This window comes from Seriola dumerili, unplaced genomic scaffold (genome assembly GCF_002260705.1).
Source record: "Seriola dumerili isolate Sdu_G_001 unplaced genomic scaffold, Sdu_1.0 BDQW01001417.1, whole genome shotgun sequence".
Taxonomy (NCBI): Eukaryota; Metazoa; Chordata; class Actinopteri; order Carangiformes; family Carangidae; genus Seriola; species Seriola dumerili.
In genome coordinates this window covers 626,639-642,375 of record NW_019175672.1, presented here as the reverse complement: position 1 = coordinate 642,375, position 15,737 = coordinate 626,639, and the positions used below count along the sequence as shown (strand labels likewise).

Sequence of the window (15,737 nt, the reverse complement as noted above, 5' to 3'; positions counted from 1 at the left end):
CCATAGATAATATGTGTCGAAGCTCAAACTCTGGCGGAGAACCACTCGAATAGACCATGTTTAAGATTTTTTAACAAGAAATAATTCATGAAATACAAGCAGTTCCCAAACATTTTAAACTCCAATCAAGAGCTTGAAATGTGTGAAATCACTTTCCATCTGCACAGAAACCCTGCGGGCTGTCGAACTATTAAAGACTCAACTAGTGAGATGTTTACTTGCCCTGTAACACAAAATAAATCAAACATATTTGCATGAAATTGCTGCACCAGAGACATGCTGACTTACTCCTTCACTCGTGCTGTGAGTATCTGACTTCACTCTGTTGGTTACCTGTCTTAAAGTTGCAGAAAAGACTCAGTATGTTTTTATTGATGCTGCAGCTCCAACACTTCACCAGTAGAGGTCAGTAAAAATCACAGACGCCCGTAAATGACCCACCACAAAGCAGCTTGGTCATAAAAGGGTGAAATTAAATATGTGACGACTCTTTTCATGTGTTTCTCTTTATCTACGTCAACGTCTGCAGTGAACTCGCTCTGACGAATCAACAGGTTTAAACTCGTGTGTGTGTGTGTGCGCGTGTGTCTGTGCGTGTGGAGCAGTAAATCAATCATGGCAGCGGTGACCGCTCTCAAACCGTTTCCACAATAGAAGCAGGACTTCTTGCTTCCCGATGCTGGTCACTCTTCTTTCTGGAGGTTTTATGGTTCCGTCTGTTTGAGGCTGGAGGCGCTCGGTGTTTCTCCGGCCTCCTTCACCCGTTTTCGGCCTCAGTCTCGGCCCTCGTGGTTGAGCGTTGCTCTCTCCATGCGTCTGTACCAGTATTTGACTTTGGTGTTCTCCATCATGTCGTCGAACGCCTGCAGACCCTCCATCACTCTGAGGACGCCGAACACCGCCTGCAGACGGAGGGAAACTTTCAGAGGCCGCGATAAACAAGTCGCCGTGTGCAGCACAACAAGGATGGATGGTTTAAAAACAGACTTTATCTATTGGTCCTACAGCCTCACTATTAGTGGGATAAAAAAAATCTCAGATACCAAATCAAATATATATATTTTTTTACTCTAATCTTTGATTTTATTGTGAAATTTTCTGTAATTAGAGATGAGAAGTTTAGAGGGGAAGTCACTATTTTGTGGGCCTCAAAAAGTCAGTTTTTTGTGTGTAACTTATCACATTTCAAAAAGGTTGGTTTAATCTTTGGCAATAAATTATATTTTATAAGCTTATTGTTTGATTTTGAATGTAAAATCTTAATCCGAAAAGTGACTAGTAAGTGCAGCTGTAAAATACATGTGGTGGAGTGGAAGGATAAAGTAGCAGAAAATGGAAATACTCAAGTACAAGTACCTTAAAATTGTACTTTACTAAATTGTCAATACATATGAGCATATTAACATGCATGTTAATGTATTATTAGCATGTTATGCTAACATTTAACTTGGTAAATTGTGAACATGTAACTACTGTTTCTTCTAAAACCTAACACTAGATTTTAACATGATCACAGAATGTTATGCTAACCTGCTAACAACATGGCTACTACTAAGATGTTAACATGCATATCATACATTGATGTCCCAATTAGCATTTAACATCTGGTTTACAGAGGCCAAATTAGCTTCAGCTGTAAACTCAATGATAAATAGAAAGTACGTTAGCTGGTTTATGCTAACTTGCTAACATGCTACCATGTTGAGATTGAGATGTTTTAGCAAGGTAACATCTGTACTGCTAAAAGACTAATAACCAGTAACATACTAACCTTTCTCATGTTATTTAAATTGAGCTTTTATATAAAAAGGTATAACTTCATTATTCATTTATTTTTAATCTTATTTACTACTACTTTTTTCCCCTTGTTGCTGCTATTCGTCTGTGCTGCTGTGTCAAATTTGAATTTCCTCATCTCATCTCATCTCACAGCTGAGACTGTCAGACACTGAGTTTCACAGTGAGTTGAAACAGGTGGTCAGGTTGACAGGAGGCGAAACCTGCAGGAATACAACAGGTGCGTTCCCTCACCAGGTCTGCCAGGTTAGGATGCTCTCCGCCCATGAACTTCCTCTTCTTGCCGATGGCTGCCACCCAGTCGTTGACGGCCTTGTAGAGATCCTGCCTGACGTCGTCCTGCAGGTTGTGTCTGTTGGATCAAAAGGAGAAAAATAAACGACTCTGACGTTCAAACGCCGATTTTAAAAACACAAAAACTACAAGTGACTCTGGAGCTCCAGGAGCAACGAGCAGATCAATAACGCTGGAACTGAACCGAGGATCACTGGAAGATGTTTGTTCACGTTTCACTCACCGACTCTTCAGCCTCTTGGAGATGAGGAACATGGCCGTAGCGCCGACGTATTTGGCAAAGAAACCCTCAAAGGTACCGAACTTTCCCTCACGCACGATGTAGTCGAAGGAGGCCAGGGCCTCGTTGGTGGTCCGGTACACGTTGGGAGATATAAGGTGCACGAGCCAATCGTCGGCCCACTGGCGCCACTTCATCTCCTCCCTGGAAACAGAGAAGGAAAACATCCAGAATAGAGGTCGACCTGCTGGAGCTTTCAGCCATGTCTCATGACTTTCATTGTGGAGATGCTGTGCATTATGGTCTAGGGAGCTCAGATGTGAGGAGAAGGAGCCTCGTTAGCCACATGGAAACCACCCTGTGTGTGAGGAGCAGGTGTGTGTGAGGAGCAGAGGTGTGTGTGAGGAGCAGAGGTGTGTGAGCAGCAGAGGTGTGTGAGGAGCAGAGGTGTGTGTGAGCAGCAGGTGTGTGTGAGGAGCAGAGGTGTGTGAGGAGCAGAGGTGTGTGAGCAGCAGAGGTGTGTGAGGAGCAGGTGTGTGTGAGGAGCAGAGGTGTGGGAGGAGCAGAGGTGTGTGAGGAGCAGAGGTGTGTGAGCAGCAGAGGTGTGTGAGGAGCAGGTGTGTGTGAGGAGCAGAGGTGTGGGAGGAGCAGAGGTGTGTGAGGAGCAGAGGTGTGTGAGCAGCAGAGGTGTGTGAGGAGCAGGTGTGTGTGAGGAGCAGGTGTGTGTGAGCAGCAGGGGTGGACTTACTTCTGCATCCCCTTCTCGGGGTAAACCACGGCGGTCTCGTCTTCGCTCAGCATCAGCCAGTACTTGTTGGCGTACTCCGTCACCTGCTTCCCGCTATCGTTCACAGACTTCATCTCCGGGTAACAGCGGATGATGTCAGACACACTTTTCTCCCTGGAAAACAAACGTCAACTGATCAATTAATCAACTAATCGTTGCAGCTCTTCTGTTAACGACATCACTGAGACAACCTGTTACAGTAGAAAAACAATAGAAGCATGTTTCATGTTCTTCCCTCACAATCAACTTCATTTTACTTTAAGGCTTTTAGTGGCAGGATATTTAATGATCATTATAATAATTATCAAGAAAAAAACAAATATTCACGTCTCATCAAACAAACACTTAAAAGGAAGCTACAACTCACTTGTTGACTAAAAAAGACCTGAGGGAGCTGATGATGACGGAGGAGTCGTTCAGTTGCTGCAACAGAGGAGAGAAAAATCAAAACGACGTCAAGGAGGGAAGAATAAAATAATGACATGGTTTCTTTTCTGTTTTCTGTGTTCGTTAACGCTGGTTTAGATGTATGAGGTGGTGACAACTTATATATCTGTTATTGATTAATCTATTGATGATTAACTGTGAAATATGATCCAATTTCCCAGAGCTCAAATATTTTATTTTGTCTATTAAAAAGTCGAGTTTAAAATCACAAAAGACCAGAAACCAGAAAACATTCACATCTGAGAAACAGAAACGAATTTGTACTTACTTCCTTTAATAAAAGGACTTAAAACGATCAAATAGTTGACAATTATTTTGCTGTAGACGTGCTGAGATCAGACTGTCTTACCACGTCGCTGTCCACCATCAGGATGGGCACCTTCCTGTAGGCCGACCACTTGATCTCCTGCCTCATCACCGGGTTCACCTCCACGATCTCGTACGGCAAGCCGTAGAAGTCCAGGAACGCTCGCACCTTGCTGCAGAACGGGCAGGTCTTGTACTGGTACAGGGTCAACTTCGGACCTCCACCTGGAGCCTGGAACCAGATTCAGAATCAAGGGCAAGTTCACCTTTCACCTTTCAGCTCACTAATGACCTGAACCATGTCGCCATGACAACACTGGAGTGGCTTCAGGACGAGTCTGACTGTCCTTGAGCGGTCGAGCCAAAGCCCAGACTTAAACCCCACAGAACATCTGTGCAGAGACCTGAAGTTTGATCTGCCAGAAAGAAATTTTTCTGTTTATATTTTCACATTTATTTCCCTGTTCTTTAACAGATGTAATCAGGTTTTTCTGGCTCTCCTTGGACTCCAGAGACTGGATGAAGATTTTAAGTCTGAATCATTTCTATTTTCCAAACGTACAAACTAATGTTGACAGAAGTCTCAGGTGTTCTGCACATTTTAAATGCTGCAAACTGCCCTCATGCTGGATTCATTCATTCACCTTAGAGACTTTAAAGATTATTATGTGATGTGTTCACTGACCCTTGTAATAACTTTTGTCTCTTAAAAATCAGACAGCAGCAGCAGCTCAAGTTCAGATCAGTGACCCTCTGCACATGTGAACTTAGAGAACTGCCGTCAATGAGAGAGTGACACTGGAGATCAGTGGGACGCAGCTCACCTGGATGACGTGCAGGTGAACTGAACGGACTCACCTTGGTCTCCTCCTCGGCCAGGTGCTGCTGCACAGAGAACTTCAGGGTCTGATACAGTCCCAGACCTCCACCGAGCAGGAAGGCGCAGCCCAGCGCCCTGCCTCCTCCTCCTCCTGCCCGCAGAGAGGAGAGCAGCTTGGACCGGACCCCGGTGCCGCCGGTACCGTACGCCCTCCTGGACCCATGCGCGCCCACATTCCCCACCAGGTATGAGACGATACCGGGCCGGCGGGCGGCGGGAGACTCCAGAAAAGACCAGCCGACCTTACCCAGTGTTCTGGCGCAGGCGGCTGCCATGTTGGGTTTACATAAAGTCCCACAATGCATCGCGAAGAAGGAGAGTAAAGGGGCGCATTTGCCCTGAGTTGAATCTGTCAGGCTGTGTGACGCCCCCAGCGGCGTGCAAAGGCAAAATCTGGGGAGTGGACAAGAACTGTAGCATGATGGAACCTATGGAAGTTTATAATCATGTATGGAATAGTGAACTGACAAATTCATCATAAAGACATGCAAAATAGCTACAAAAAGAAGTATTATGACCATAAAAGATGCAAAATGAAGACGATTAAATGCAAAAATGACCCTGAAGAAATTAAATAAAATATAATATAAAAAGAGTAGAAACAGAGTAAGTGGTCGCAAAGAAATGTAAATTAACCACAAAAGAACACAAAATGATCCCAAAGTGCCATAAAACAACCACAGAGAGACGAAAAATGACCATAAAATAATGTAAAACAACCGCAAACACAAAATGACCACAACTACAGCATGCATATATATATATCATTGTCTCTGCTCTCTTATGATTATATTCAACTTTTACAGCTAAAAATAAACCTTTTTCTCAAACATAAATACAAGCCACAGCTTGTTTTTAAATGTATTTGACAAGACTCAGTTGGAAGACACTTTCAATTAAATCAAAGTTTCAGTTCTTTGTTTGAGAATTATATTAGAAAAGACAAATTTGATACTTGTTTGTTCTGTATACACTGTAAAAAAAACGGTCAAATGACTGGCAGACAAACACAAACCGTAAAATTAAAGTAAAATATCCTTATTCAAATAAAGTGTAAAAACAATAAATTACGGAAAGTTTCATTAATATTCATACAGAGAAAAACTGTTATTATTCCTAGTTTATTATGATCAAACACCTTCAATAAAGTGAAACCACTCAAGTTTCAGATTTTTCCCAAATTATTATGATCAAACACCATCAATAAAGTGACGCCCCTAAAGTTTCTGCAGAGAAACTTTTTCCTAATAACAAAATTAAGTGTCAATCAATTAAATGTTAACACATGCTTGATATTGTAAAATAAACCTTTCGTTTTGGAAGACAAAGTAAAACATGCTGTGTAAAACAGATTAAAATCATCTCAAACTTCAACTTGCAGTATTTGTGTTAACATTTAATCTTTAAGTATGTAAAGTAATGTTAAAAACCTGTAGAAGCAAAATCTAAATAGTTCACAAATAGTTCTTCAGAACATAGCAACAATAGGAAAATATATATTTTTTAAAAAGAAAGAAATTTGTGTATTTCGATTTATTTGTAGGCTATTTCATTTTTGACCAATTAGGTTAAATATTGTTTTTCGTTATGTGTTTATGGTCTGACTCGCTAGTTTGAAGTTTTCTTCAATTCAACATGATGTTCATTTTTCAAATTATGGTCCTATTTAAAGGAAAATAGACGTTAAAGCAGAGTGGGTCTATGACGTGGCTACCACGTCATTGACACACAGGGGGACCTGCCTGTTAATCCGGATATGATATCAGAGCGATGTGTCGGACATTTGACTTGTCATTGTGTTTTTAGTTCATCAAAGTTAGCTCCAACATGTTGTTTGCCTTCAAATGTCTTGTTCTACGTTCAGTTGTTCTGAAAGACACTCGGAGGGAGTCGGCGGTTCATTTTTTCCGGTAAGTACATTTTGTTTTAAGCCTGTTTCTTTGCTAGCCAAAATTAGCATCCCTGTTAATATCACAGTTCAGGTGAAGATGCACCTTGCTAACCAAGCTAGCCAGCTAGTGCTAACGTTAGCTGATAACTTAGCGATTGCTATGCTAACGGTACCTGGCCCCACTGGGCTGATAACCTGTGTCAACCTGGGTTAGCCCGTGGAGGTGTTCAGCCAAAGCCCAATAAAAAGGTGAATTTAATCGAAGTTAATCTAACAACGTTTGGTTTGTGTTTCTCCACATGTGACCCAGTTTAAGTGATCTGCGTTCGTGTAATGCGCAGCGTTAATGTTGGTTAATACATTGTCCATGTGAGCCAGAAACCAACATGGCGGCAGTGAACTGACACCTGGCTCTGTGAGCAGTCCTCAGTCAGTAAGTGAAATACTCGATGAGTAAAATCTTCTTTACTTGCAGAAATCAACTGCCTGGTACTGGATGTGAGTCCCACATTGTTGGAGGTTTTACTTTCTCAGCAAAGTGGTTCCACAAAGGGTTTATATCTTGATGCTTCATGTGAACAGTGCAACATCTACTGGCCAGAATGCAAAATGGGCAAATACAAATGTTTGTGCATCACAAAAATGTAAGTATAAAGGAAAACATGATTGTATTTTATAATCTAAGCATAGATTTATATACTGTAAAAGCAAATCAAATTGTTTTGTATGCATCAAATGTGTCAATATCAGTCAAGTTAAGCCAATGTCTTTGTTTTAACTTTAGTGTCAAAACTATAAGTTAGTTTGCAAATTGTTAGTATGGACATTAACCTTATAATAACAAGCTACATTTTTAATTACAGATAATTACTGTCATTTTACACAGATTTGTATGTAATTAAAGAAAGCAGAAAAAATACTATATGAATAATACAGTATTTTTCTTGACAAAAAATGGGAAGTAAATGTAATGTAAAATCTATAAAATGTGAGAACATTACAAAATACAGAAAATATCCATCATATATTCCCAGACCCAAAGGATTTTCACCAATTCACAATTGATTTATTATTCCATTACAGAAAAGTAAGGCCCTGATTTTTGGGGGTCTTGCTGTTCAAAATGCCATTACATCAACTGCACAATTCAGCTAGGAATAGTGTTTATAACCATTTGTTATGAAGTACTTACATACACACATAATACAATAATATAATATGTACAATTAGATATTTAAGTATAACAAAAAGATTATCAGCAGTTAGCAGTTTATTAGGTACACTTGCCTAAAACCTAGCTATTAACTAGCACTCTAATAGACATTTGTGGTAATTTTGTTACATCGTCGTTACATAATAATATAAACTGTAGGTCTCATCTTTCAAAAGTTCATTTTGTGGTATAAAGTACCAAAACGATTCAAATTTTTTATCCATTTTAAACTCAAGATATAAGTAACATCTACAGCCCCCCTTCCCCTCTTGGACCTGCTAAAATTATTTCATCAAGTGATGGTGTTTGGGTTTTTTTCCAAATTAAATAACGTGTTATTCATTTCCGTGCAAATACACTGTTGAACATCGCTGGGATGCGTTCAAAAGCGTCCGATTTGCCTCTGTGTCGTGCTTCGTGTGGTGCGTTCAGGAGCGTCGTTGTTCTGAGGCGCTTTTATTCTCCCCACCGCAGCAGCGGTAGCGGTAGCGGTGGCGGTAGCGGCGGCGGCAGCGTCTTGTCTTGGTGAAAGCGGAGTTTCCCTCAGCCAGCAGCAGCAGCAGCATCATCCATTTCAGCATCAGTGTTACAGTGGTCAAATCACCACATCCCCCCCCCCCGGACTCTCAGCTCTTCACTGGGATGTCGTCGTCGAGTATCTGGAGGGAGGATTCGGTCGGGAGAGCCGATGCTAGAGGACACCTTTCCGCTGTATTTCTTCGAGCGTGACTGGAAGGGAGAGGAGCGGCGATGGATGAAGGCAGGAGGGGACAAATAAAATTTTGATAAACGCTGGGTTTAGCTGGCTAACGCTAGCACGCTAACGTTAGCTAGCCCTCAGCCTCCCCCGTCACCCCCCTTTTCCCCGTTCAGTGACCGATGTGGTGTTTTCCTCCATGAATAAAAAACACTCCTTAATGCCTTTTTATATTCATGTCGAGACATGCTGGAGTCAGCGAGGACATTTCTCTCAAGGATAAAGCACCGTAGCTGTCTACTAGCCTCCCAACGTTAACGCTAGCTAGCCGTGAGCATCGTTAACCGTTATCTTTTTTTTTTCTACCGTTATTATTTTTTTTCTCGCTCATCTGAAGAACAAGATGCTGGCAGAGGAGGAGTGTGTCTAACCGTGAACCTGAACTCGCATGGATACACACTCCATGAAGGTCATGATACTGAGAGAATGATCATGCTGGAAAAACAGGTAAGAAATTGGCACACATTTACATGCACACACACCTGGGCTCATTTGCATATCGGTCACTGTAGGTGTTAATTATCAGTATCACACCGCCTCTCTCTCTCTCTCTCTCTCTCTCTCTCACAGTGTGTGTCTGATAAGACTTGGATCCGTGTAGTGATTCTGCAGGTGATCAATACCTTTGTAATGATGACCCTGCTGCACATATTTCCCCTCATTATAACCGTCCTTCCAGCTCTCTCTCTCTTTCTCTGCCCTGCTTAAAGTCAACCTCTCTCGACCAGTGTACCACCAGCTGCTTTACAAAGAAAAAGTATGAAATATGTCAGAAAATGGTAGAAAATGTCGTCAAATTGTTTTAAGGAATAAGAGAATTTTGTGCTCCACAGTAATCTATCACAATTACTATTAATAAATTGATTAACTATTTGACTTATTTATCAAACATTAGCTGGTTTGGATTTATCCAATATTTCTCTAATTAAAATTGAATGATTTTTTTATTTCATTTTGATAATCTTTGTCATTAGGGCTGTGGCAGCTTGTGTCTGGTGAATTTGTGCAGTAACTGCAGTGATTTATACCTTTCTTTAAATGACTCTGGTGCTCATATTTCACCCTCATTATGACCTTTACAACCTTCCTCCCAGCTCTCTCTCTCTCTTTCTTGGCCCCGCTTAAAGACGACCTCTCTCACCCTGCTGTCAGAAAATAGGGGAAATGCCAGTGGTGGAAAGTCAGACAAGTCAAAGTTGATTTAAAGTGCATTATCACACACGAGTGTCTCAACACACTTTACACCAGGAAACGGTAACGAAATAGCAAACTAACTAACTATAAAAGTGCAAATGATAATTTAATAGAAAAAACATAAATAAAATAAAATAGGTAGAGATAAAAAATTCAAGAGGAAATGGTGAATATTCACTGGATCCAGCTTCTCAAAAGTGAGGATTTGATGCTTTTTGGGTTACAAGACACTTAACAATAACCTTGATGCTAAACAAGTCAGAATTCTCTAAACTCTCAATTTTCTCCATCTTCAGAAATTATATTAGTCATTAGTTGCAGCCGAATATGAAGTAGGACTGAAATGATTGATTCATTGATTCATTCGTGACAGAAAATTAATCATCAGCTTCTACAGACTTTGGATCCACAGCTTTTCTCTACTTGTGTGATTATAAACTGAATCCCTTTGGGGGTTTTTAACGGTTATTCAGACAAAATGAGATAAGAAGCAACATTTTACGCTCTGGGAACTTCCAAAAAAAACATTTTAAAGACTTAATAATTAGCTGATTGGTTGAAAAAAAAATAACCGACAAAAGAAAATATGGTATCATTTGCCAAAAATAAATCCGCTGGCGTTTCAGTTCAGACTCATTAGCTTCAGTTTTAGTCTCAGCTGCAGACCAGAAGCCCCTTCAGGAAATATCCTTCAGTCTGCAGAGCTCATAACCTCCTCCTTCCAAGAACTGTGGGAGGGCAGAGGGGGGGGAGGGGGGTATGTGAGGGGATTACTTCTTCTTGTTTACTCCCACAGCAACATCAGTAACCATAAACAAAAGCTGACACATCAATAAAACATCACAGCGTCAGAGATGTGAAGTGTTTCTCTCGTGGAGATTCAACACGACGATTCTTTGGCTGGTGTCGTTTCCCTGGAAACGCTTTGTCAATTGACCAGTTAGTCACTCAGCAGGAAATTAGTCCATTTACATTAATTGTTTAATATTGATTAATTGTTTCTCAGTGGAGTGTGTTCAGGTGAGCGTAGGTGTGAAATGCGTTTGTGTGCAACATGTCCTGGGTGTCTTCTACCTAATGTCCGCTGCATGCTGGGTTATTAACTCTACTGGTTTTCATAGTAATCTTTTATACTCTGGTCTGTGTTAGTGTGGGTCTAACCCAGAACCCAGAAACCCTGATTAAGTAAACATGATGAATCGGTGTCAGAGGTCACGGGTGAAGCGAGCAGGATGAGAGCTGCTGCTGCAGGATGTTGAGGCTTCCCACTCCTTTAGTTTAACCCCCCCCCCACACACACACACACACACACACACACACACACACACATCGCCTGGATTTCACTGTAAACAACTGTTCCTTATTCTTCTTCTCTCCCCTCCACCTAAATCCTGTTTCCTCTCGCTGGTATTATTGATGTTTATCCTCTTTTTGAAACATTTATTTGCCTTTTCTTTTTCTCCACTATTGTAGGAATTGTAGATAAAGCTGTACGCTGTTCTTGTTGCTGCTCCATTTTCTGCATGGCGCTCCAGAAACCACTCTGTTCTTGAAGCTTGACTTCACTCCAAGCATATCTGACTTCTTTGTCTGATGGAATGTGACAAGAATCAGACTTTTTTTTCTCCACTTTTTAGTCCCGAGGGTTTTTTTTCTTTCTTTCTTTCTTTCTGTTTTTTTCAGAAGCATTAGTTATGTGTGTGGAGGAAGGGCCTGTCCTTGAAATCTTGTCAGTGTTGCAAAGTGCAGCAGCAACATTTCTGACTTGTTGCTGAGCATTTCACTGTCAGACTGTTCTGCTCTGCTTTTTTTCTTTTTCTCCTCAGCAGTTCGTTCAGTCGGCAAACAGATCGAATTTGTTTTTTTTGTTTTTTTTAAATCTGCTCTTTGAGGCCAACTGTCCACGTTTGTAATTTCCAAGTGACCGGATCAGATTTGTGTGTGTGTGTGTGTGTGTGTGTGTGTGTGTGTGTGTGTGTGTGTGTGTGTGTGTGTGTGTGTGTGTGTGTGTGTGTGTGTGTGTGTGTGTGTGTGTGTGTGTGTGTGTGTGTGTGTGTGTGTGTGTGTGTGTGTAGACACTGTAATCATTTGCAGGCGTGTACATGCCGGCTGAAGGCAAGTTTTCCATCCAGAGTCTCTGCAGGCCAGAAACATGAAGTCTGGCTGCTGCTCATTCTGACTGTTTATAGATTTTTCAGATGTTCAGTCTCAGAGGAGGCATGAAATGTCTTCATCTATCTGTCGTATCTGCTCTGTCACATGATCACGGGTGTTTCACCTGCAGGTGAATCACATTTTATGTTTGAAATCAGCATAACATTTGATCTCAGAACATTTGATCTCAGGGATGCACAATATTCATCAGCCAGTTCACCTGTATCAGGGAATAAATGCTTTAAAGTTCCTCTCCACACGTTTTAAACTCTGTAAAAATCCTCTGTTATGATTCATATTTAGTTTAACTTTGTTTTCCCACATAAAAACTGGGTCCGAAGCTCATCTCCTCTTACTTCCTGATTGATAAATCTGGATCAGGCCTTATGCCCCGCCCACCACCTGCTTGCTCCAGGTGGACAGGTGAGAGAGCAGAGAGTATGAAGATGGTTAGAGGAGGAAACAGCAGAGAGACTCAGTCAGACCCAGACTCAGAGGAGGAGTCTGTTGAGACCAGAACCAGAGACTAGCAGACGGATCAGAATGGTTAGCGTAGTTAACAGCGGCTGACACAGTGTTAGCGGTTGTGCTAATGCTAACGCGCACTCTCTGTATTGGCAATGTTTCATGTTTATTTAGCCCCGCCCCCTGTCCCCGCAACTTGACAGGATTGGTTCCTTAAGTTTATGACATATGAAACCCTGAATCTGTTTTTATGAGACTGTCATTGGTTCACTGCAGTTCAAGGTGGAAACACCCAGTTATGGTGCTGATGATTATTAACAACAAAGAAGTTAAAAACTTTGCACCAAAGTAAAAGTTACATCTCACTTACATTTGAGTGGTGAAGAATTTGTGTAAAAAAAACAAACAATACTCAGCTGTAAACTCAGCCCCGTCATTCTTGTCATAGGAATAGTTTGACTTTCTGTTGGTAAATATGAAGCTACAGGCAGCAGCTAGTTAGCTTAGCTTAGCTTAGCACACAGACGGGAAACTGGGGGAAACAGCCAGCCTGGCTCTGTCCAAAGAGATCATAAAATCTACCTACTGGTACCGCTAAAGGTCACTAATCCAAATATAATATTTTTGTTTTAATCCATACAAAAACCAAAGTGTAAACAAATTTACAGTTTTACAGCAGGATATGTGCAGGACAAATTCTAACTGATTTCCCAAAACGTCAAACTATTGATGAATCTGCCTCAGTGACATTGTGGCTTTTGATTCTTCACCTCTTCACCTAAAGTGTTCAACCTGCAATAACTGACATATCATCACCTTCTAAGCAGATATGGTGAACTGGCTGACAAACAGTTGCTTATTCACATAGTCATCAGTTATGGAGCAACATTATTGTAAATGTGGAGTGATGTTTGTGTCTAGTATTCCCTCTCTTTTCTTTTAGCTCTGTGTTTGGTCTCCTCCAGCTCCTGAGGGAAATCTCTGGCTCTTTAGCTGCTAAATGCTCCGCTGTGTTCAGCAGCTGCTCTCTGACTGTGTCTGTCTGCTGTTTGCTGCTGAGCAGGTAGAGGACAGTGAGTTTTTTCTTTTTAGAGCTTTTACTCATCAACAGCTGCTGCTGCTGCTGCTGCTGCTGCAGGCGGAAACAAAGCCGTGAGGTGCTGTGAGAGTGAAGTTATGGTCGGGACAGGTCAACAATGAGCTGAAAGTCACTGTAAAGCTCAGTGAAACCGAGGGAAGCTGCAGATTCAGCGAAAACATTCTTATCACCATCAATTACAGCAGCTTTAACAACATGATAATGTCGCTATCCCACATGTCGCTATAACACATTGTCAACACAGCAAAAACATAAAAAAGCTGAGGATGTATCTTAAATTAATTTTGATATATCATAACTTCATAAACTTTTGACCTTTGAGACTCGGTATATCTCCACTAAAAGCAGCTTTACAATAGAACAAAAGCAACCAGCTGTGGTGACAAAAACAAGATAAAATCTGAGCTCAGCAAACACGGAGCTGCACGCTTCAACACATTCTGGAAAGAATGTGTGCTCAATTGTTTGATTCGCTGTGTGCATGTTCTCAATCCAGAGCCTTGTGTTGAATTACACAAGTTACATCGCTGCCTCTGTGCCGGTGATGTTGTTGATGTTTGTGGTCGGAACATGTTGTGCCGTGAGATGTCGCCTGAACTGTAACACCTCATCATGGGCTGTAAGTAGCTTTCAGATGACAGTGAGAGCAGTAACGACAGGTTCACAGTTTCCAGCCGTGACTTCTTGTGTACCTGCACCGCCCGTCCTGCCTTTGTCCGAGTCCACAGGAAGCCGACCTGCAGGTTACAGTCTGGCTTCCTGTCCTGGCTGGGTATCTGTAGCAGGGGGGGGGGGGGGGTTTGTAGCCCTGTGAAGAGCCGGCTTTGCCTCCCTGTTTCCATGACGACCGCTCTCCTACAGTATTCAGCCGTGGGACGGCCTCTGCATCTGAAAGCAGTTCCCAGTGGTGTTTCAGACCCTCTTGCTCTTTCTCCTTCTGCTACGCTCTTCTTCTTCTTCTTCTTCTTCTTCTTCTTCTTCTACTGTCTCGGTTTTTTTAAAGAGCAGCAGCACTTTATTTTCATCTTCACTCGCCGCTGTACTTTAAAATCACCACGTCGAACATCATTTGCATCTGAATCAGGACTGAATTCTGCCTTTGTTCCCTGCTGAAATTCTCCCCAAAAACTACAACCCAAGGCTTGGACTTGGAGCCAGAACCCACTTAAAATATTTAGACTGACTGTCCTGTAAATGTGCAAATATTAGCTGAGTGAGACTAAGACAAGATTTTTAAATGAGGAGCCACTGAGCATCGTGCTCTTTGTTTATTTAGCAGGGTCATTGTGTTTCATTTTTCCACGGATTTCCCAAAAGACACAGTTAATAATCACACAGCGTGGATGTTTACTCTGAAACGAGCCGAGTTTAGTTTTGTACATTCGCAAGATGATGAAACACAAAAGCAAAGTGGTCAAAGCAGCGTTCAAGTCAAAACAGAAAGCAGGACTTTGTGTGATAAGTGAGATAAAAAACACAAACCCACAGAGGCTTTCAAAAACAAAAATGCAGACACGTTTTCACAGCTCTGAGGAGTTCTTTTTTTTTTCAGGTCAAAGCAAAACTTACTTCCTTTCTATCACCAATTCAACCATTTGGGGTAAAAGCTGTGTGACCTACATACAACAAGGTTGACTGGAAATACTTTTTATAGTCTGGGCCGTCAGATTCAGGCTGCGAAGATGACGAAGAAAATATCAAAGATGTTTTTTCACCTGCTATTCAGTTTATTGTGAAGGCAAATGTGTAAATGGAGCCTCAGGCCTCAGTTTCGTGTGTTGTTTGGTTTGGTCAAAGTGTTGCAGTGTGTTTGCTGATGTGCTCAAAGTTATGAAATGTAATCAGTCCAGTGTTGTACTCCTGGATAATGAAGCTCCAATCAAACTAGACGTTGCAAATTAAGCAAAAGGTAATCGCACACAAAACGAGCTGCCTCGGAATCATGTAGTTTCCTGTGTACTTGTGCAGATCAGGGCCAAATCATCTGTGGCTGACAGCAGAACATCATCCGTCACATTCAAGACTTTCTGCCAGTGTTGCTTTGGTTTGTTTGGAGTCTTGCTGCTGACCTTGCGTCACACACTGATGTAACTGCACCTCACAGACACATAGTGTTGATTTGAGAACACGTGCAGCTAAAGAAGGAACTCAAATGTTGTCAGTGTCAATGTTTTTATATCATTAATAACACTTTGCACTGTGTAAAAGCTTAAGTTGTGTCCAGGGCTGCAAC

General features: G+C 41.6%; 2 protein-coding genes across 2 annotated transcripts in view; one reads left to right on the top strand and one right to left on the bottom strand.

Moving 5' to 3' along the window:
* Positions 1-588: 588 nt before the first annotated feature.
* Positions 589-5,008, bottom strand: ptges2 (prostaglandin E synthase 2). The gene is made up of 7 exons (XM_022768112.1): positions 4,710-5,008; positions 3,895-4,083; positions 3,466-3,521; positions 3,060-3,212; positions 2,315-2,515; positions 2,032-2,149; positions 589-902 (listed from the first exon to the last, which is right to left on the bottom strand). Exons 1-7 carry the CDS (start codon positions 5,004-5,006, stop codon positions 774-776), a joined length of 1,143 nt encoding a protein of 380 aa, XP_022623833.1. The 5' UTR covers positions 5,007-5,008; the 3' UTR covers positions 589-773.
* Positions 5,009-8,968: 3,960 nt separating this feature from the next.
* ralgds (ral guanine nucleotide dissociation stimulator) overlaps positions 8,969-15,737 on the top strand; it is a 58,060-nt gene continuing 51,291 nt past the window's right edge. The window contains exon 1 of the mRNA XM_022768095.1: positions 8,969-9,039. Coding sequence (XP_022623816.1) covers positions 9,019-9,039 — 21 coding nt within the window. The 5' untranslated portion in view covers positions 8,969-9,018. The remainder of the gene's footprint in view (positions 9,040-15,737) is intronic.

Coding starts and splice junctions, on each gene's coding strand:
- ptges2 (XM_022768112.1), bottom strand. CDS start 5,006: ATGGCAGCCGCCTGCGCCAGAACACTGGGTAAGGTCGGCTGGTCTTTT. Junction 2,516..3,059: donor CCCGAGAAGGGGATGCAGAA/GTAAGTCCACCC, acceptor CTCTGTTTCCAG/GGAGGAGATGAAGTGGCGCC. Junction 2,150..2,314: donor TCCAAGAGGCTGAAGAGTCG/GTGAGTGAAACG, acceptor TTGATCCAACAG/ACACAACCTGCAGGACGACG.